The 23022-nt window shown below is 45.9% G+C and overlaps 1 protein-coding gene across 1 annotated transcript in view; it reads right to left on the reverse strand.

Annotated features, from left to right (window-relative positions):
• Nucleotides 1-952: 952 nt before the first annotated feature.
• Nucleotides 953-23022, reverse strand: part of FLT1 (fms related receptor tyrosine kinase 1) — a 196091-nt gene continuing 174021 nt past the window's right edge. Inside the window, exons 23-30 of the mRNA XM_005585555.4 lie at nucleotides 21924-22046; nucleotides 19905-20016; nucleotides 18010-18109; nucleotides 12529-12634; nucleotides 12130-12272; nucleotides 9366-9450; nucleotides 7228-7322; nucleotides 953-3919 (exon numbers count right to left, since the gene is read on the reverse strand). Of these exons, the coding sequence (XP_005585612.3) occupies nucleotides 3718-3919; nucleotides 7228-7322; nucleotides 9366-9450; nucleotides 12130-12272; nucleotides 12529-12634; nucleotides 18010-18109; nucleotides 19905-20016; nucleotides 21924-22046 (966 nt within the window). The 3' untranslated portion in view covers nucleotides 953-3717. The remainder of the gene's footprint in view (nucleotides 3920-7227; nucleotides 7323-9365; nucleotides 9451-12129; nucleotides 12273-12528; nucleotides 12635-18009; nucleotides 18110-19904; nucleotides 20017-21923; nucleotides 22047-23022) is intronic.

A 23022-nucleotide genomic window follows, 5' to 3' on the forward strand; every position in this document is an offset into this window, starting at 1 on the left:
GTTTAACACTGAGGAGTCCAATGAACCTTACTAGGCCATACTTCTGCTGGAGGAAAAAATAAAAATAAATTCCCAAATGTACTATAAGTTTCCAGAGCCATGAGAACATTTCTAAACTGTGACGTGACATTGATTCCTCAAGCATTCTTCAAGTCATTTGCCTGAATGAGTGATTTTATTCTTATGTTATGAAACCCGTAATACTTTTTAAAGGTTTCAGATTCTTGAAGACAAAATGCCTCTTGCCCTCTTAACTAAAAGTTTACTGAGATTCGTCATTTATCCATTTTTATTGTCTTTGTCCCAAATAAAGTAGGCCTATTTTTTCCCCTTAAAATATCTTATATCTAGTTTCCTTATGACGTTATTAGGCAGGTAATACTATGACCGCTTTCTAAGACAAAGTGTTGGTCACTTATTCAATTGCTAGTACTTAGGACCTGAGCTGTTTTCCTAGGATGTAATCCACAAAACAAGACTGGAGAACGCTGAGCTGGCATGTGTACTGACACATTCTTGTGTGTCAAGCTTTTGCCTGTTATTTTGTGTGGTTTCCTGCAGCATGAGCACACACCCGCTGTGATTATGCTAATGATTTATCAGCTGAAAATTAGTGTTTGGGGACAACTGCCTCTTTTTAATTGAGGGCACTTTTCTCTGCGGCTGGCACTCACACCCAGCATATGCTTTACTTGTTTCATGATCCTGTTGATGTTAGGGTTTAGTTTTCTGGGCAATCTGCCTCGTTTTTGTGTTTTACTTGCTGTTTGCAGTGTTCGGATTGTTCAGCACAGCCATTCTCTAGGACCGATAGAAGCCTCTTTGCCTTCTCTTCAGCAGTGTTTGCTTTCTCTTTCTTGTGCTGTGTTTAGTAAAGAACACCAGTCCTCTACCCCCAGGGACACCCGTGACCCCTTTTTTACACTTACAAGCAAATCCGGGAGAAAATATGTACGTTTTTGGAAGTTAATTTTATTATATGAAGATGGTATACAAAATACATTCATCATGACTAGAAATATAGGACCAAACCATGTCTGTCTTATATCTGTAGCATATATTCTTGGTTTGTATAAAAGTAACTTTAAAATTCCAGTTTCCTTAAATAGTTATGCACAAAACACACACACACACACATACACATATAGTTACACCACTGTTGGCCAAAGATGCACTCCTCCTTTAATCAATTTAAATGAGGCTAGCGAGTATCTGTTTGATGTTTGCGTTCTTATGGGCTAGGAAACAAGGCACAGGTCCCTAAAATTAACATCTAGGCGTCACTTCTTGGACTGACAAGACACAGACTCGTATATGGTTTCAGCCCCATTCCACCCACACTGTTCCACATACATTATCTCAGAAACTCTGAAAGGAAGTGCTTGTTCTTTGTTAGTGCCATTTTTGTCATAAATGGCAAATGATTGGAATATTATCAGTTAATTCATGTTTCAATTTTCAGTGCTATTTTAATGAACAAGCACTTTGTAACTAGCTCATTATTACAAGCCTCCATTTTTCTTTCTACATTAAGACTCCAGATGGAACCATTCTTTGACTGACGGATGGACTCATGTATGCTACAAACCTGAGTTTGAAGAAGCTGAGTAACGGAATTCTAATGATTTTTCTTTTCTCTTGGAAAGGAGTATCTATTATGGTCTCTTAATGATTAAGAATTAGATTATTGAAATCAAGACATATGAATAGCTAAGGTTTTATTTGTTATCACTATTTGCTGGGCTGTTACCTGATTTGGAAAAAAAAAATAGAGAATTGACTGAGGTCTTTTTTCTGTGTTTAACCTCCTTCTAGTTACCTGATTTATATTATTGCCAGCTGTCACAGGTGCTTTTGTGTATATAAAGAAGAGGAAGAACAAAGATTTGTCCTCTCTTCTGGCTCTAGCCTGCTTTTGTTTGGATTTAGATCTTGGTGGAGAGACCTGTCCCGCTCCTCTCTTCTGGCTAGTGAGTCTTCCACAAAAGCCACTGCCAGGAGCCAGTGGGCTCGCTCGGGAATATGCTGATGGTGGTCCCATCTCTTCGTTCAGAGAGCCTTTAAACAGGGATGTGGCACATAAGAATGGAAGCATATATTCTTCTGTTACTTAGAGCCCAGGTTCTAGAGTTAAGTTACATGGATAAAAGGAAGCATACTCTTCTCCCCAAGCAGCAGCAATCCACTGTTGCCTGTCCAGCTTCTGACTGGCTGCAGAAGGTGCAGGCATCCTAAATACATAGACCCTAACTTGCATAAATAGCGTCCAACAGAGCCAGCTTTAGTGATCCAAGGCCCACTTGATCTTTAGACCCTAAGAGTAGGCGTCCTTTGCTACCCTGTCTCCCTATTCCCATCATGCTCAGACCCCAGGCAAGGTTCAAAGCAGTTGAAAATGGGCTTTTCTTCTAATGATGGCTCATTAACTAATATCCTGAGTCCCAACTGGAGAAATATCTTGCATAAATTACATATCGCCTTTTTTCTCAAGGAGCTTAAAGTGCTTAATATGCGTCAGCTAATGCTCTTCCACATCCTTCCAGATTAGTGGGAGAGAGTGGAATCCCCATGAAATGAAAAGGAAACGTGACTGGTTGCCTGTGCTTTGGGTCCCAGCTGTGTTGGTGAATTGGTTTGGCTGGTTTAGAGACGGGGTTTTCCCTTGACCTAATTGACCTTTTTCCTCCATCAGCCCTAGTTTTGGTGTGGAGAAAACCCTCCTCATTCTTCTCGGCTTGCTTTCACAATGAACTGTGCAAAACAGGATAATACCAAGAAATTAAGTGTCTGGACTGTATATTAATACTCAAAATAGAATGTGACATTTTAAGTGTTAAGGCCATCATGCCATGGATACAACCTAAGTTTTCAGTGCATCTTACCAGAGGAGCCAAAAGTATGGGCTCAGAGTTGAGTGCCACCCTCAGTGCTGTAAATCAAAACATACCACGAATGGGAATGGACATAGAACCAGTTCCATAGGTAAAGTTCTAAAATTTGCTTTAGTTCCAAAAAAGGTATTTGTCCTTTTCTTGCCTCCCAGAATTCAGAAAATGTCCCCTCATCTCTGTCCCATCTGCTCCTGGCTGGGCCCTCAAATGTAGAAGGGTGAGCTGGGAAGCCACTGAAATGGCATTGCTGAGCCCCGTCCCCCTCCCCACCCACATGGTGAGTCTCAAATTCTTTCTCATGCCTTCTCCCGGTTTCTCTTTTCTCCCTTGCTTTCTGCCTTTTTCCTTTTCCTCCTCACGTGTCTTAGGCCTGCTAGAGGACTCCTGAGATGTTGCTCCAGCCAGCCAGTGATCCCTGGGGCTAACGGGCTTGTTGCCCTGGGTTTTGGGCTGCGGGGCTGGCCTAGTGGGGTCCATGATGCATTGGGTGATCAGTGCGGCTCCTGAATCAAACTAGTCCTGTGTGCCCTGAGGTGGCGGAGGTTGGAGCAGGGCAGTCATCGGGCTTAGGAAGGATTTCTCTAACACTGAGTAACATGAGGATTTAGCAGTAGTGTTCTTCACTTGTCACTATTTCTCTATCTGGAGTTACATTCTTGTTAGTCAAAAAAAAAAAAAAAAAGCACTATTAAAAAATCACAAAAAGCAGCTGGCTCCCATGGAAAGGTCAAGGTGTAAACTTACATATGCATAATACTGGCAAAAGCTAGTTTCCCGGGGGTATAAATACACATGTGCTTCTAGAAATAAGGCTTTGTGTCACACTCTAGACGGGTGGGGTGGAGTACAGGACCACCGAGTTGTAGTCTGGGGGCGGGGAGCAGCACGCGATTTTCCTTTCCAGCTCAGCGTTGTCGTAGGTGAACCTGCGCTTGCCTTCGCTGATGTGCCCACAGCTGGAATGGCAGAAACTGGGCCTGCTGGCATCAGAAAGCCCCGACTCCTTACTTTTACTGGTGACTCTCAAGCTAAAGAAAGGAAAGAAATCAAATGTTCAGAATTGGTTTTTAGAAAACAAGACACTAAAATCTACTCTTTCTGAGTGGGTCATTTGTTCGTACCTGTCCTAGAGTTCATGGTTTTCGAACCCCCCCTCAACTGCTGTCAGATTTCCTCTGTTCTAAAGCTGCACACGGCCTCCCTCATAGCAGCTGGGTGTCATGGGGCAGAAAGACAGTGGCTGGGGGAGGGTGTGAGATGTCTGCTAAGATAACGCAAACCCATAATCCGGGTGGAAAGTAACTCCAAGACCTGGGTGCAGCCCTCTCCTATTCTCGGGTCAAACAGCTTCTGTGGTAGGCTGAGAAATGCCTCCTGCCCTCCAAAATATTCACATTTTTCATATTTTATCTCCCTTCTGGCCTCCAGAACTGCAAGAGAATAAATTTCTCTTGTAAGTTGCCAAGTTAGTGCCAATTTGTTACAACAGTCTCAGAAAACAATAGAGCTTCACACACACAGGTGAGTGCCCCTCTCCCTATCGTGCCTGTGTTCTAGAAGAGGAAACGCTTTTAGTTATGGTGCTACTTGTCACCAGCAAGGCTCAAGGGTGGAGAAACTTGCTTCTGGGTCCTCTACGTTATACCCAGACTAGGACAGACACCTGAGGAGGAAGGGCTGCTCTTGCCCTTTAATATTCGTTTGAATTTTTTATTTTCAAGGGATCTGGGATGAGGAAGGGAACCCGTGAAGCATGTTTTAGACTGGTCTGGACTAACATGTCCATGTTGTATATTTTCAGTCTCAGAGTAGAGGATACAATTTATGGTTTATGTTTTTCTTTAACAAATATCTAGATAAAATTAGTCACCACCCATTTTCTGAGGTGTTCCAAAGTAGGAAACAAAAGAGCAAGTATCCTACCTTCCCCTTTGATCCATTCATTCCTCACTGGTGCCTCTGATGGGCTGTAACTCAATTCTAATACCATTGTGCTCATGTGAAAAGGAAACACACACACAGATGTTTGCCTGGAAATGCCCCTGTCTTTCCCATTTACTTGTGGTCGATGAACTGTGCTAACTACATCACTTGGAGGCACTTGTTGCCATTCTTTGCTTTAGATCAGGGTTCAAAACTATAACCCATATCTGCCCACCTGGCTGGTGTTTTTTTTTTAATGAGAGCTTTATGGAGATATAATTTACATACTGCATAATTCACCTATTTAAAGTGTGTAAGCCAATGGTTTTTTGTGTCGACACAAGTTGTGCAAACATCACCATGATCAACTTTAGAGAGCTGCCACCACCCCCCAAAACTCATACCCATTAGCAGTCTTTGTTCCTCACACCCTCCAGCTCCAGCCCAAGGAAACTACTGGTCTACTTTCTGCCTCCAGATTTACCAATTCTGGGCATTTCATATAAAAGGACTCATACAATATGAGATATTTTATGACTGCTTTTACTGAGCGTAATATTTTCAAGGTTCATCCAGGTTGTAACATGCATGCATACTGCATACTTTTTATTGACAATTTTATATTGTGTGGATATACCATATTTTATTCATTTAGTCATCAACTGATGGATATTTAGGTTGTTTCTACTTTTGGCGATTATGAGTAATGCTGCTATGAACATCTGTATGCAAGTTTTGCTGTGGACATCAGTTTTCATTTTTCTTGAGTATATGCCTAGGAGTTGAATTGCTGAGTCTCAGGGTAACTGTTTAACCTTTTAGGGCAACAGCTAAACTGTTTTCCAAAGTGATTGCGCCATTTAACATTTCCACCAGCAGTGTAGGAGGGTTCCAATTTCTCCATATCCTCGCCACACTGACTTCATCTAGCTATCCTCATGGGTGTGAAGTGGTATCTCATGGTAATCTCTTTCCCTTTTTTTATCCCTCTGTCACCCAGGCTAGAGTGTAGTGGTGCAATTGTGGCTCGCTGCAGCCTCAATCTCCCAAGCTCAAGTGATCCTCCCACCTCAGCCTCCCAAGTAGCTGGGACTAAAGGCACATGCCAGCACGCCCAGCTAATTTCTGAAATTTTAGTAGAGACAGGGTTTTGCCATGTTGCTCCTGGACTCAAGTGATCCACCCACCTCGGCCTCCCAAAGTGTTGAGACTACTGCATGAGCCACCACGTCCAGCCCCTCATGGTAGTCTTGATTTGTATTTCCCTAATGACTGATGATGTTGAGCATCTTTTCATGTACTCGCTGGCCATGCTCACCTGTTTCTGTAAATACAGTGTGTGGGAACACAGCCGTGTCTTCTTGATGATGTACTGTCTACGGCTGCTTTTTCTACTATAATGCAAGCTTGCCCAACTTGTGGCCTGCGGGCTGCATGCAGCCCAGGATGGCTTTGAATGCGGCCCAACACAAACTCGTAAACTTTCTTAAAACATTATGAGATTTGTTTGCAACTTTTTTAGCTTATCGGTTATCATTAGTGTCAGTGTATTTTATGTGTAACCCAAGATAATTCTTCCATTGTGGCCCAGGGAAGCCAAAAGATTGGATACCCCTGCTAATGGCAGTAGGGAACATGTGCTATCTAGCCCTTTAAAAAAATGGCTGCACACCCCGGATTCAGGTGAAAGAGGAGCAGGTTCTGCCTTCGGGTGAGACAGGGAACAGGCATTTGAACGAGGAAAGGAAGGAACATCCGACAGGCGCAGCTTTTCCCAGTCCAGCACCATTGGGAGGTAGCGACTCGCACAGAGAAGCTGCAGCGGCATTTGGTGGTGCATAAGACTCCTGACAGTGGTGGCCACGGCGTGGAGGGAGGAGCGGGTGGACTGGTCAAGCCAGGGCTTCGTGGAGAAATTGTCAAGTGAGAAAAGGGTGCCAGGATGAAATGGGAAAGTCGTTCATCTGTAGGGGCTGAGTTCTCAGGGTGCAGGTCTTAGCCCTGGAAAACAGTACTGGGACTCCTCATGTATCAACCCTGCCGGCATAGGGAGTGACAGCGGGGGCGTCCTCTCCCACCGCCAGGAGCGTGTCTCCGTCTGCACCATGCACAGGTGGGCACATCAGGCTTCTTTCCCTGAGGCACTGTGCTTCCCACGTCTGGAATGCCTGTCTGCAAGATTTTCTGCACGTTTTCCCCAGAGCTTGGTGCTCATATATCCCATTTGATGTTCCCCTTTTTTCGCCCTCTGGGGGGAAATGCTTTTCTGCAACGCCTGAACAGGAGGGCAGAAGGGCAAGTATAGTGCAGGAGGGCAAGTAGTCCTCAAACATCCCTCATTACACCACCTGTCCCCAGCATCTCCCCTCGTACCCTCCATCGACTGATCACAGAAAAGATACCCGGTGCTTACTCAATCTTGAGCGAGGCCTTGGGTTTGCTGTCAGTCCAGGTGAAGCGCTTCAGCATGGGAGAGGCCAACAGAGTGCTGCTGTCCCCCTGGTAGTCCTGCGGGGAGAAGGAGAAAGGTGATAGTTTTGCCTGGCCCAGCGGGAGTCCATGCTGAGCCTGAGGGATGATCCTGGGATGCATCTGTTGATCCAGGCTCTGCCTCACCCTCCACAATCCCTGCCTATTGAGACAAAGCATTTTCTCTAAGTTGGTCACTACAAACTTGACCTGCTGCAAATCATGTCTGATCCCCAGTGACTTTGAGGCCCTTCCTGAACATGAAGTAAATACATTTAAGCAAAAGGGAAAATGGCAAGTAACAGGTTAACATTTTCCACAGTAAACTATGATGCAACTTATCGCATAAAGATACTAAAACTAATTTGGCAGATCGCAATTGACTATGAGTATGCCATAGTAGCGGTGGCCACCATAGACACGAATTCTAAGAAATCCTAAAGACATGGTTTGATTTTTTTTCTTAAACTTGATGGAATTCTCAGCCCCCACCCCCCACCCCTTGGTTATAGTCTCCAGCATTCAGATTTCCTTGTTGGTTTCTCTTTGGCACTGAGTTGCCTGCAGACTCTTCACTACTTTGTTAATACGGCATGTTCCAGTAAGCGGATCCCACACTTTGTTCCTGCCACCCTTTAAGACTCTTACAGGGCAGTGTCCTTAATTATGAATAAACACCTAAGCAAACAAAGAAGCTGTCATCATGCACCACTGATTTAGGGTTGGAGGGTGAAGGTTGAGAATTCTTTCACGTTTTGCTCAGTATTTTTCCCTCGGCCTTGAAAACAATGTACCAAGCAGCCAAACAATATATCCATATACTTTACTTTTATATTCTTCAGCTTATTTTTGATGCTTAAAATATTTAAAATAATCTTTCCCTTTATCTGGTGTGTCTGATAAGGTTGTGGTGTTTCTTTTTTTTTTAAGGATGACTGTGCCTGCCTCAAGGCCACACTGATTGTAGTGATCACCTTCACACTGTTGTTGGCCTTCCAGGCCCTTTATGGGACATAGTCATTGCCAGACTTCTTTTTTTTTTTAGAGAGAGTCTCACTCTGTTGCCCAGCCTGGAGTGCAGTGGCATGATCTCGGCTCACTGCAACCTCCGCCTCCCAGGTTCACGCCATTCTCCTGCCTAAGCCTCCCTAGTAGCTGGGACTATAGGCACCCGCCACCACATCCAGCTAATTTTTTTGTGTTTTTAGTAGAGACTGGGTTTCACCGTGTTGGCCAGGATGGTCTCGATCTCCTGACCTCGTGATCCACCTGCCTCGGCCTCCCAAAGTGCTGGGATTACAGGCGTGAGCCAGCACGCCCGGCCTCACCAGCACTTCTTAAACGTTAATGTGTCCAGGAATCCCCTAGGGATCTTGCCAAGGCGCACCTGACTCAGTGGGTGTGGGTGGGTGCAGACAGTTGGCATTTGTAGCCGGCTCCTAGGTTGTAGGAACCTGCCTATCTGGAGATCACACTTTGAGTCCCAGAGGCTGCAACATTAGAACTACAGTATCGCTCCTGCCCATCCTCCTCTCCTCCCCTTAGCCCCTCAACCCCACATCACTGGGCTTTAGGTGAGGCCTCTTGTTTGCCAGGCTATACTGGTTGGCTTCTCTCAGTGTGGCTGGGTAGGAACACGGCCGTTCAACCTGCAGAGCCTCAGGAGAAAGGAGCCTAAGGCTTGGGTGGACCCCTCCCCGCCTCAAGGCTGCTTGCAGGAGGCTCTCTGTTACATCACAAAGGCCACCACCCACACAGCTGGGAGTTCCTCTGTTACTCTGAAAGCAAAGCTGCATCGCTGACAGCTAAGCAGCTTAGAAATACACAAAGGAGTTTCCTAAGGGTCTAAATTCCTACCACGCAGGGACTTGGGTCCTGGAGTGAGTTCATGGAACTCTGCTTTCAAATTAGCTCTGCACAGCTAGGTCTAGTTGTCAGTCCTCCCAACACTGTCATTTCAGCCACTCCTGAATCCAGACGCTCGCTGACCAAGAGCTACCACACTACTGGCATTGGTGTCTGGAAGGGATCTGAAGAAGGGGTCTGCCAGCGTGCACTGGGTACCTTAACTTCATGACTTACATCAAACATGGAGGTGGCATTTGGTAAAAGTTCTTCAAAGGTTTTGATTCTTTCCAGGCTCATGAACTTGAAAGCATTTACATATCTAATGAAGAAACAGAAAGAATTATCAAGACAGGAAAAGGCATTCAGCTGTAATGAGTCAGGAGACCACAGGCATCCTATCCTAGCTAAGAGGAACCAACACACCAACAGGAATCACCTAACTCCTGAGGCCCCAATCTCCCCGCTGTGACCCCTGGGAATCTTGGAGGCATTGCCACTGCCTCCCATGGTTGTCAATTCACATTCTGTCGTGTTGAGGAAACTCCCAGAGGGACCTGCTCAGGTCCGTTGTGAAATCAGAGAATGTCAGGCCTAGGAGAGCCTGGAGGCATCATCTGGTCTGAGTGCCCAATGGCGCAGGAGAGAAATGATGTGCAGGGAAGTGATAGGACTTTAGCAGGTACTCCGAAAAGGATGTGAGGCGGCAGAATGACCTGGCATGGCTACATGGCTAAATATTATTTAATGGCATAATCGAGTGCTAGCGCCAGGCTTGTATATGTTTTCTGTGATTACAGATTGGGAGAATTGGGTAGGGTTGTATGATGTCTCTATAACTACCTACTGACTTTTGTTGATGATTATTAGGAAGGACTATTGGAGACATCCACTCTGTGGTTACTCACAAGGCAAGTTCACCTACTGACTGAATTTCTCAGTCCCATACTCTGTCACTCTCTGCCAGTCCCAGTGTCATGGGCAAGCTCCCTACTGGCCTAAGGCTAAGCCCCCTTAGAAGGGTCCACATATAACTGACATGCCACCCACCCCTCCCCTCCCTCTCTCTAACGCAGCCAGACCTTGCCAAATTATTTAATCTGAACTAGTTTTCCCAACTTCACAAAATGATGACTCATCTGCTTCAGCCTCTTGGGCTGGTTGTGAGGCCTGAACAGTGAGGCTGACCTGTAATCCATCACCACAAGTCTGGATGTGGCACTGGGTTTCTTTGAGTCCTGTCACAGGTGGGTAGCAGTATTTTCTTTTTTCTTTTCTTTTTTTTTGGAGACAGAGTCTTGCTCTGTCACCTAGGCTAGAGTGCAGTGGCACGATCTCAGCTCACTGAATCCTCCGCCACCCTGGTTCAAGTGATTCTCCTACCTCAGCCTCCCGAGTAGCTGGGACTACAGGTGCATGCCACTGCCCCCAGCTAATTTTTGTATTTTTAGTAGAGACGGGGTTTCACCATGTTGGCCAGGCTGGTCTTGAACTCCTGACCTCAGGTGATCCACCGTTTCGGCCTCCCAAAGTGCTGGGGGGATTCCAGGCATGAGCCACTGCGCCCGGCTGTGAGCAGTATTTTCTGACTGCTGCAGCTCCTTCCCGTATCTTCCCTGGTGGCTGAACTGAGGTCAGAGCCAGAGAGCTGTGTCTACTGCAAAGAGAGATGCTAGAGGCCCATAGCACGGTCTGGAAGCCCTAAAAGGAGTCCTGACTGCATTGGGTACAGGGAGGGAGGGTCAGAACTCCTGGGTTAGAAAACTATTCTGCCACTTTCTAGCTACACAGTTTCCGCAAGCCTTCCTCCTGGGAGCCTTAAGGTCTCCATTTATGTAACAGGAATGATATGTTCTTCCCAAGACTGCTCTGAGCGTAAAAGGAGTTGATAGATGGAAAAAGCCTAGCACCGTGCCAGACCCAGCACGTGTCTGTGTAACCATCAGCCCTGCCCAGGTTTCATGCATGCGTAACTATCAGTCCTGAAGTCAGGCCCCGGGGCCAGCAGTGGCCACAGTACATATCTGTTCCCTTGCCTTGCCCCTTCTCCAGTTCCCTCTGCAGTAATACGGGATAGATTCATTTGTTAGGTCAAAACAAAGCAAAACAAATGAAAACACAGCTCGCTTTGTTTGTTTAGTTTTATCTAAGGTTTCACCAAAAAATTCAATGTCATGGGGAAAAGAAAAGATGGGGTAAGGTTCTAGAATAAGATAGACAAGAAACTTAAGAAAATGTAATCTGTTATTCTTAACTGGATCCTGCTTTTTAAAAAAAGATGTAAAGACAGGTGAAATTATGGAAATTTGACTATTAGATGGCATTAAGGAATTTATTTGGTGTGATAATTTTGGTGTGGTTTACACAGGAGTATGTCCTTCTTTGAGTGCAGTCACGCAATCATAGCTCACTGCAGCCTCCATCTCCCAGGCTCAAGTGATCCTCCAACCTCAGCCTCCTGAGTAGCTGGGACTACAGGTGCACACCACCACACCCGGCTAATTTTTTTATTTTCAGTAAGACAAGGTCTCTCTATGTTGCTGAGACAGATTTTGAACTCCTAGGCTCGAGTGATCCTCCCACCTCAGTCTCCCAAAGTGCTGCGATTACAGGCACAAGCCACTGTGCCCAGCAATAATAGCCTTCTTCCAAAATGTATACCAAAGTATTTAGGAGTAACGTGCTATTATGACTTAAGCCTCCTTTTAAATGATTCAGCAAAAAGAAAAATCCAGAACAAACACAATCATAGAGAGTATAATAGACAAAATAGGGCAAAATGTTAACAACAGTTGAATTTAGGGGATGGGCATATGGGTGATGATCACTACACAATCTTTCTTTCTTCCTTTTTCCTTCCTTCCTTCCTTCCTTCCTTCCTTCCTTCCTTCCTTCCTTCCCACCTTCCTTCCTTCCTTCTTTCCCTCCTTCCTTCTTTCTTTTTCCTTCTTTTTTTTTGCTGGAAAATTCTGTGATATAAAGTTTGAGAAAGAAATCTTACCTGACATCATCAGAGCTTTCTGAATTAAACTTCGGAGCCGAAATACCTTCCTTGAAGAAGTCCTCAGAGAAGGCAGGAGTTGAGTATGTAAACCCACTATTTCCTGTCAGTATGGCATTGATTGGGATGTAGTCTTTACCATCCTAAAATACCGAAGATAGAGCTGTCATTGCATCAATTCTGACTTCAACAATTTCTACGAACCATATGTCAACTTTGATTTGTCATTCGCACAATCTTGGTTGTGTTTTGAGAAGACAATTCTGTACACACACACATACACACACACACTTTTTTAAAACTTCTCATCTCAGCTATTCCTTAGCGCTTAAAAAAACAAATAAAATGCCCCCCGATGTACACTCAAAGGCATTTAGATGTAGATAAATTTTGTTTTACCTGTTGTACATTTGCTTGAAGCAAATCACCCAGTTTTTCCACAAGTTCTGCAAATCTTGGCCTTTCTTTTGGGTCTCTGTGCCAGCAGTCCAGCATGATCTGATAGCTGGTGGGGAAAACAGCAACAGAAGTAGCTGGAGAGCAGTGATCATCCTATGCATTGCCTTAGGTACTGCAAAGGGAGCGCTGCCATCCGCATAAAGACCAAGCTTTCTGTATACTATGTGACCCTGTTTCATTTCTAGGTTTGGGTTTATAGCACCAGCACTTAAAAGGCTGTCTGGGCCAGGTCCTGCTGTCAGTGGAAAACACGTCTACCAAGACAGACTAACCAACCCTCCAGAGCTCATGGATACCCAGGTTCTTTGTTGTGCCTGTGGCCTCTGCAGGTGGAAAGTCTGAGTTCTGTGACTGAAACACAGCTATTCAGAAAGGAAACCCCACTGCTCACTGCAGTTCAGTGTGAAGTGGAGTACTCCTCCCTGCACTTTCAGAAGCAGGACAATGTCCTTTAAGTTTAAAAAAAAAAAAAAAAAGGTCATACAGCCATAAATATCAATGGCCGAATAGTTTGTAGTACTTATTTCATTCTTGGGTTGTAACAAAGGTTGGTTTAGCTGGCTTCTTAAAAAGCATGTGGCATTTGCAAGTCCTCACACTTCCCTTGATGGACTAAGCAGTGGAGACCAGTGGGGAAGGTCCTGTGTACATGACTGTGTCACTTCCAGAAGCTGAAGCCCAGTGTGGAGTTTCTGGGGCTGTGAGCAAAGTTCCTGTGTGTAGCTGATCATTCTCTCCCAGCACTGCAGAGCCACTGTTACAAACTGGCCTCCCACCACTCAAGGCACACAGTACAGCCTGGGTACCTGGATATGAAACATTTGTCCTAATAGCACAGAGGTCAAATCTTGTCCTGGGATTCCAATGTCAACAGATTCCTCTGCAATTCTTCTCTTACATTTTATTATTATTATTATTATTATTATTATTATTATTTGATGCAGAGTCTCGCTCTGTCGACCAGGCTTGAGTGCAGTGGCATGATCTTAGCTTACTGCAACCTCCACCTCCCAGGTTCAAGTGATCCTCCTGCCTTAGCCTCCTGAGTAGCTGGGATCACAGGCGCCCACCACCACGCCTGGTTTAATTTTTGTGTTTTTAGTAGAGATGGGGTTTTATCATGTTTGCCAGGCTGGTCTCAAACTCCTGGCCTCAACTATTCACCAGCCTCGGCCTCCCAAAGTTCTGGGATTACAGGCATGAGCCACCGCGCCCAGCCTCTTCTTTACATTTTAGATGTAACGGCATCAGGCTCCTCTCTTGGGCATGTCTGCATGGACTCGAGGTCTGCACCTACCGCCCTCTCTGAAAAGCACAGGCCAGAGGTCCATACACGCACTGCATTAAGAACTGATTCTCCTTGAACCTTGCGCTCTTCAAGGGATGTTTATTATACGTTACCTCTTCTCTCAGAAGATGGTCTGGATGAAAAAAGGACTCTGAGTCACACTCAAATCTGAATGGGCCCCGAATTTGATTCCCACCCATCAGGCTGTAAGCACTGTGTGGGCAGGGCCTCATTCCACACCTCTCGCCTACCCCAGAGCAATAAATATCTGCTAAAAGAAGTCAGATTCGTCTCCGGGAAGAGATGACTCTGCTCCTTCTGTGAATTCTTCAGCTGTACTGCAGACAGTACAGCTGTGCTTGCGCTGGGAGAAACCCCAGTTCATACCCTCCCTCGGACACTTCTTAGAGGTATGCCTTTAGGGGGCGCCAATGGCTCTAGATATCTCTTAAGTATATTCCTATTTTGTTTCAAAGTATATGAGGTGGCTGCCAAACGCAGTAAGACTACAGAAAGGTAAGAAAAAGAAAAAAAAAAAAAGAATCCAGGTGTGGTGGCTAACATCTATAATCCCAATGCTTTGGGAGGCCATGGTGGGACAATTGTTTGAAGTCAGGAGTTCAAGATCATCCTGGACAACATAGCGAGACTTTATCTCCACAAAAAATAGAAGAGTTAGTCAAGCATGGTGATGCACGCCTGTAGTCCCTGTAGTACAGGAGGCTGAGGCGGGAGGATCACTTGAGCCTGTGAGGTTGAGGCTGGGCTCCAAAGAGAGGCCTTCAGGTAGAGGCTGTGGGCTCATCTCCTCCCGCACCATCGTCTCCCCACAGGATCAAGCTGCTGTCTGGGAGAAGCACCATCCTGAGCAGGACACTCCCTGATTTCCCTGCTGACACTTGTAAACGGAACCATCTATAACCACTTGCTGTTTTTTACTTTTGACTCTTGGATTCCGATTTTTAGTTTCCACTCTTCTTGCCTAAAATCCAATGTGAATCATCTCAGCAAACACCAAAGGAAAAGAAAAAACAAAATCAAAAAATTCATTGCTTATTCCCTTATTGAAGGACATCTGATTCAACAGTATCTGGGCAAGGAACCAACAACTCAATGTTACAAGATTTTGTGCCACTAAGTAAATAGGTTTAGTAAAGTTAAGAGACATTAGTTTGCATCCAAGCTGGGGACGAGGGGCCTCCAGGAAGTTTTCTTTCCAAGCTATCACCCAAGTTCCCAAATACACACCGCTTTACGCCAAGTTCAGATCACAGAATCCCAGTTCTGAGAAGCTGCACTTGGTCCTCACCCAGCCCTTCCTACTGTTAGAACAAACAAGAAGGATATTACTCCATCAGCTTTCACATGCTTGAGAAAATGTCTGAAGGTTTGAAGTCTGGCCTTCTGAAGAAGTATTTCACCAGAGCTTCTTACTTTTTAAAATGTCTAAAATCTCTCCCTCCTCAGAATTAAGGAACCATACCACTCTCTCTAGGTCGCTCGAGGCAAGGGAGCTACCTCAGTGAGGTTTATGTAAAGACTTGAAGGTTTGAGCAAGTCCAAGGCAATTTTTGGTCCAAAGCTGATGTGACTTTGTACCTCTGAGTTATTTCCGACCACAGCCTGGGTATGAACGGGAAGCGCACTCTGCAGGGGTGTGGGATGGTGCTGTGGTCTCTGGACTCAGGCTGAATTCGCTTAAGTTATTACCAGTGCAGCCTTGAGCAAATCACTTACATGTGCGGTGCCTGTTTTCTCATCTGTGAAATGGAAATCATGGTAGTCCTGCTTTATAGGACTGTTATGAGCATTAAATAAATTAATGCTTAAAATAGTGGCACTTATAAGAACCAAATAACTATTTAATCAGTATTATTCAATACTGTTATAATAAAAACTAGTTTCAGGCCAGGCATGGAGGCTTACTCCTGTAATCCCAACACTTTGGGAGGCCAAGGCCAGTGGATCACTTGAGCTCAGGAGTTTGAGACCAGCCTGGCCAACATGGAGAAACCCCATCTCTACAAAAAAATACAAAAATTAGCCAGGTATGGTGGCACATGCCTATAGTCCCAGCAACTCAGGAGGCTGAGGAAGAAGCATGACTTGAACTCAGGAGGTGGAGGTTGCAGTGAGCTGCGATCACGTCACTGCACTCCAGCCTGGACAGCAGAGCGAGACACTATCTCAAAAAAACAAACAAACAAAAAAACCCAACTAAACTAATTTCATACTATTTAGAATTTATACAGAAGTAAAAATAAAAATTAATTTCATACTGTTTTGCATTTATTTTGATGTAAAAATCTTGTTATTTAATAATAACAATTATTAGTAGTAATTGAGAGCCTACTCTTGAGATTTTCAGACTATGTGAAGATTGGAAGGACATATTTAATTCAAAGCATGAGTGGCCATATCAGAGAAGCATTTCTTCTGAGGACTGTGGGGTCTGTTCCTAATTCAACAGCCCCTGTGGTCTAGGGACATCAGTCCGGAGGCTTGGGTTCTAAATGTCTCCTCTGCTTCTCAGCTGACAGACAGCACATTGCTTCAGGTCTTGGCATCTCTGTTTCATTACTTGCTAAATTCAGATTATAATAGCTGCCCTGACCACCCCTCAAGGTCTCTGGGAACTTCAAATGAGACTCTATGTGGGAAAACATTAGAAAATCATAAAGTTAATCATCCAGCTCTATCCCCAGCTCTCAGAAACAGTCCTTGCCTCAGCTCCCTGTACTTTTCTGATGAGGACACCATGCACCAGTGACAAGAACAGGTCCCCTCCCGCTTCCCTATGCTTGGGCAGAGCTACCCAGCCCTGCTGTTGGGCCTGAGTCTTCCGTCCACCTCTCCAGTTCCCCATTCTGGGCCTGACCTACCCTTACCCCGAGATGATGAAGGAAAGAGACAGCGACTTTGCCCTTTGGCTAAGCCCACACTTCCTGCATTCCCTGTCCTTCTCAAAGGCCAGCCAGTGCTTCTGACAGGACCCCATTGTGTGGGTGGAATGGGAGGGCCCCTGCCAGTTCAGGAAAGGTGGTGCCGCCTCAGAGAGGCCCAAGTCCTTGTCAGCAGCTCCACAAAAGTGCAAGTGTCATCACATTCCTGCTCAGGCCTCAAAGTGCAAAACATCCACAAATCCCCAGGAAAAAAAGAGTGTCCAAGAGAGGCAAGCAAGTGCAATTTGCACAGTGGAGAAAGCCTCACAGGGACACCCCGAAAAGCCATGTGACCAGGCAGCTCCAGACAGCTGCTGGGCCTATTCCTAAAGGATTCTTTTTTTTTTGAGACACAGTCTTACTCTGTCGTCACCCAGGCTGGAGTGCAGTGGCGTGATCTTGGCTCACTGCAATCTCTGCTTCCTGGGCTTAAGTGATTCTCATGCCTCAGCCTCGCAAGTAGTTGCCACCAGGCCCGGCTAACTTTTGTAGTTTTAGTAGAGACGGGGTTTCACCATGTTGGCCAGGCTAGTCTTGACCTCCTGACCTCAAGTGATCCGCCCGCCTCTGCCTCCCAAAGTGCTGGGATTACAGATGTGAGCCACCATGCCCGGCCCCTATTCCTCCTAAAGGATTCTAAGGAACTTGTATTGCCCACAAAGCCTTCTGTGAAGCATAATCATGATGGCAGGAAGTTCCCCTTTTCCTCTCCAAGACCTCTTCTGCAGACCACATCAACCCCTTCATGGGCATTCCGTGCAGATATAGGAATGGTCACAAGATCAAGGTCTGGCTCTCCATCCCTAGGGCTGCTAGGCCTGTTTGGCTCCCACTCTGTGAGTAAGGCCAAGGTCTTGCATTCAGTTCCTGGGTGACCTGTTTGTTTTGCCTGGATTCATACCTAGAAACTAAATTTCTAACTTCAGTTCCCAGCTAAAGCCCTTGAAAAGTCACGTCAGTGGTCAGGAGAGGAAATAGGCAGGGATGGGTCAAGGGCCATGTGCCCCACTGTAAGAAAATGCTCCCAAAATATCTGGGCCTGACGGGCTGAGGGGAGCATCTCTAAAGGAAAGAAGAACCTTGGCATCTTCCAAGACTGGGACTCTAAGAATCCACGAAACATCCCCTCTCAGGGATGCCCTGGTGAAAAGCGAGCTGTCAGATGGGGAGCGGAGGGCACCAAGGGCTCACATTTCAGGAGTAGAGTACTCAGGAGCTCTCATCCTCATGCCTTCCCTCAGGCGACTGCAAAAGTCCTCATCCATTTGTACTCCTGGGTATGGAGACCCGCCTGTGGGAGACAATGTGGAAAACACAGGGCCTATTATGGCTTCAGGGTACAAAAGACCAAGAGGGGACAATTCAGTGTTTCTTTCCTCCCTTTAAAGTGATGTTTTAGTAATAAATTCCCAGTGATTACAACAGATCTCAATGGACAGTACAACACACAGAGAAGCTCAGCGAGTCCTTGCTAAGGACACCCGCTTGGTTGGGTGGTCACATCGTGTGGGGCTGGTGCCCACAGGCCATTCCTATGGCTACTCCTGCCTGTGTGGTCAGAGGAAGAGGTGTCGTCTGAAGGGTCCTGGTCTTCTCCCCACAAGTAACTCTAAAGAAGTCCCATCATTAGAGACTCATCCTTTGGGTTAGCGAGTTTCCTTTTTTTTTTAAGAGATGGGTCTCCCTCTGTCACCAGGCTGGAGTGTGGTGGCATGATCTTAGCTCACTGCAGCTTCGAACTCCTGGGCTCAAGCAAGTCTCCTGCCTCAGCCTCCAGGGCAGCTGGGACTCCAGGTCCTCACCATCACGGCACTTGGCTTAGGCTTCTTTTTAAAACACCAATAGATTTGGGATAGGCTACATGGGAATCATTCACACTTGAGTGGGAATGACTTTAATTCACTCTCTTGCAAACTTCCTACAATACCAGGGCTCTAGGAGCTGTGACAGGCCTGAGGGAAGGGGGGCTTTGGGCTCCAGGGCTGGGCTGAATGGAGTGGAGTGGGGTGGGGGCTGCCCGTGGTCAGGAGTCTGCAGACCTAAGAGCGCCAGAGACCTAAGAGGCCTAGGCTTTGCCTTCTGCCGGTTTTACTGCCCAGGATTCCCCTACAACCTTTCCTTTTAGGGGGATTCTTGCCAGGGCTGGGGGTGGCAAGGCCTTCTAATGCACTCTTGTTCTAGCCCTTGAGCCTCATCTACCTCAGCATTTGTTTGTCTGCACTTTCTAGTGATTACTGCTGGTAGGAAGCAGCTGGGAGACGTGCAGTGCTGGCACTGTGTCATTGTGGGGCCACTGCAGCCGCCAAGCTGCTTTCAAAGACTGGAAGCAACAGGTGCCTGTCATCGAAAGCAGGGGAATGATTTTCACACATTACAGGAAACCAGGGATGTTACTGGGTGACTTTTATTTGCTGTGAAAGGCAAATTTTTGGCAAAGCCCAGAAGACTCTTGGCTAGAACTTGAGTTTTGGAGGCCTCAGATCATCACTGTGTGTCTGCAAGCAGATGTGGGCTCTGCAGGCATCTGTGTGCTTTGAACAGGGCTTCTAGCCGCCCATAGTGGATGTTTTTGCAAGCAGAATAAATACAACCAGTGTTCTTTACTGCTCATCCTGTATAATCCGGTGTCCAGAGCCGTATCATGTGTTAATATCAGAGGCACTGGAAAGGTCTCCTGTTTCTAACAGCACTTTCCTCACTGGGTTAGCTGGGCTTATTATGGCCTTTCCTAGGAAGAAATTTTGAGGTGGTGGGAGATGCGGGGAGGGAACGGGTAAGGGCGTTAGAGGTGTGCGTGTTGAGGAATTGGAAAAGGACAGAATCGGAAAAAGTACAGAAAAAGATAAACCCGACTTCAGACTTTATACCCATCTGACCTTGCTCATGATCGTATAAAGCCCTTTTACAGTAGAGGGCAGACAAGCATATGCCATTACTCATCTGAGAGTCTACATGGACCCATGGCACCCTAAGAGTTTTTGTTACAGTAGGAGCTAATCTAAAGGCTATCTAGCCAAAGGACATTCAGCAGAAGATGCAGACATTTATTTCTGGGCTGTTTGATCTCTTCCTTCTCCCAAATTTACCTAAGGAGAAGATTTCCCACAGCAATACTCCGTAAGACCACACGTCGCTCTTGGTGCTGTAGATTTTGTCAAAGATAGATTCAGGAGCCATCCATTTCAGAGGAAGTCGAGTCTGGAAGAGGGCAAAGGGGCCTTGAGCAGAAGGGCATGAAAACAAAGCACATTCAACCCAAGTGCCCATGGGGTCACCTCCCAGATAGCATATGGCCCATAAATCATTTCCTAGAGCAGTTCTGGTTTCTAACATAGAGAACACCACAGTATGCAGTGTTACACTAAAAGAGGGAGCTAGAGTGCTATACTGAGTCCAGTGAAGGCAGTACATGTTCAGTAAGCCCCTCTGATGTGTTCGGCATGTCCTTAACTGCATGGCTCTGTGAGAAATCCTCCCCCACAAAGAAAGCTTGCACTCCACAGGGACACTCAGGGCTTGGAAAAGGAAAAGTGATCTGAATTTGAAGATATCCCGAAAAATGGTGGTGATTTCTAAAAATTTTTCCCAAGAAGGAGGATTTTAAAAGCATTCCTATGCAAAAAGACAAGATTTCAAAAGTCACTGAATAGGGAGAGTGTGCAAAAGCATCAGAAAGAAGAGAAGAAGGAAAGAAGTCAGTGTTGAAAGAGAATATACAGTTGGTTTTCAAGCATGTAGACAAATCTTCCTCTTTTTCAGATAGCAGGAATCCCAGTGAGTTAGGCCTCACCACTTTAGATGATGGGGACTGATGGGAGGTATGGGATAAAGGAGAGACAAGGAGAAAGGAAGTGGGAGGGGCAGGGAGGCTGACTCAGATACAGATGAACAGAAAGGAGGGGTGGACTAACATGAAGGTTGGTGCCATCTCTCCAGACCAGGGCCCCAAGGAAAGTTTGTTTTCCTTTATTTTCTTTTATTTTTACAAAGGGTCAATGCGAAGTCGTATGTTTTGTTTCTATACAAACAGATTGTGGTGCAGTGGCTCTCAAAGTATGGTCCTAGGACCTGCTATGTCAGCACCTTCTAGAACAAGCATGTCCAATTCCTGGCCCGCAGGCCACATGTGGCCTGGGACAGCTTTGAATGCAGCCTGACACAAATTCGTAAACTTTCTTAAAACATTATGAGATGTGTTGCAATTTTTTTTTTTTTTTTTAGCCCATCAGCTATTGTTAGTGTATTTTATGTGTGGCCCAAGATAATTCTTCTTCCAATGTGGCCCAGGAAAGCCAAAGGATTGGACACCCTTGGTGTAGTAACTGGTTAGAAACGCAAATTCTCAGGCTCCACCCAAGACTCACTGACTCAGAAACTCTGGGGGGTGGAAGGCTTGTTAGGCCAGCACACCGTAGCATAACACGCCTTCTAGGCGATATGTATGTTCAATTAAGTTGAGAACCACTACTGTAACTCAGTGGTGCCCAGACACAAGCTTAACCCTCAGGGTATATAGGCTGGAGAAGGGAGGACATGGGACGTCACCTACAAAAGTGAAAAATAACACTATGTCTGAAAACAAGCAGGGAAGAGAAGCCAGTGCGAGCCAGCAGAGAGATGCTAGGCATGGAAGGCCATGGGAAGTAAACAGTCTCCTTCATAGTCAGCTACTGCTGACAGTCTTCCCCGCCCTTTCCTGAGACAGATACACCTGCTGAATCAATCACCCGGGTTTATTTGAGGGAAAGAGTCCAGGCTGTTCTTTTCAGTGGTACAAGGAATTTCCCCAGGATTCAAAGGAAGGTAATGCTAAGGTCTCACCCAGGCCCCACCAAACACTTCTCAGGTTAGCCAGTCTCACGAAGCACTGCCCAAAGGACAGGTGGCAGGCCAGGCATTAGGGGAGAGCAGAACCAGGAGACAGTGGCCTTTCTGAGCCTTACACAAGGGCTCTCTGGGATGCCGCTCCTCTGGACTGCTTGTCTTCACAGAAAGCCAATGATGGTTTTCAGGGACTACAGCTGAGGAAGTGTAAATATTTACCAAGTCTGTTGTTTAAAAGTAATAGGACATAAATGAGTCAAATAAGCATCAAACTGACTTACATCTCCTTTTCTCACATAATCGGGGTTCTTATAAATATCCCGGGCGAGGCCAAAATCACAGATCTTCACCACATTGTTCTCAGATAAAAGAATGTTTCTCGCTGCCAGGTCCCGATGAATGCACTATAATAAAACAGCTGCATAATCAATGCATTTTCTTAACCTAACCAACTAATTTCCTACACCTCTGCATCATTAATCTTAATTTGGTAATCCATTTCCCATGCTGTGAAGGGAGCACCTCTCAGTGCACACTGCTACCATAGACATGAAGAGCCTCTCTACAAATACAGGTCCCCAAGCCCCAAAGTCAAGACATGTTCTGAATCTCCTGGGCTACTATTTGATCAGTGAAGCTGGTTATCTCAGATTTACCAGTGGGCAAACTTGCCCCACAGCCTTTTATCCTGAGCTGCCAAGATGAGATCTTTCTTCAGCTGCAGTTTTGTGGGAGGGCCCCACATGGCTATATTAACAGTTGCTCTCCTATGAAGTCATGTATTGCGATTTGGGCCAGATTTGAAAATACGCCAGAGGGCACTGTGGAGAGCAGATACCAGATTCGTCTAGTCTGACACCTGTGAGTTTTCCCCAGAATTAAGTTCTATCCATCGGTATCCACGACTCCTCATTCTCAAAACTCCTCATATCAGGGCAAATTAAGGTACTTGCAGTGGTGTTTGTTCTACATTTAAGAACACAGGTAAGCCGGGCACGGTGGCTCAAGCCTGTAATCCCAGCACTTTGGGAGGCTGAGACGGGCGGATCACAAGGTCAGGAGATCGAGACCATCCTGACTAACACGGTGAAACCCCGTCTCTACTAAAAAATACAAAAAAAAAAAAAAAACTAGCCGGGCGAGGTGGCGGGCGCCTGTGGTCCCAGCTACTCCGGAGGCTGAGGCAGGAGAATGGCGTAAACCCGGGAGGCGGAGCTTGCAGTGAGCTGAGATCCGGCCACTGCACTCCAGCCTGGGCGACAGAGCCAGACTCAGTCTCAAAAAAAAAAAAAAAAAAAAAAAGAACACAGGTATCAGCAAATACTAGGAAAAATGAATTTATAGCAAAGGTGTGCGTCCAACCCTGGCAAAGAAGGAAAA

Source organism: Macaca fascicularis, chromosome 17 (genome assembly GCF_037993035.2).
Source record: "Macaca fascicularis isolate 582-1 chromosome 17, T2T-MFA8v1.1".
Lineage (NCBI taxonomy): Eukaryota > Metazoa > Chordata > Mammalia > Primates > Cercopithecidae > Macaca > Macaca fascicularis.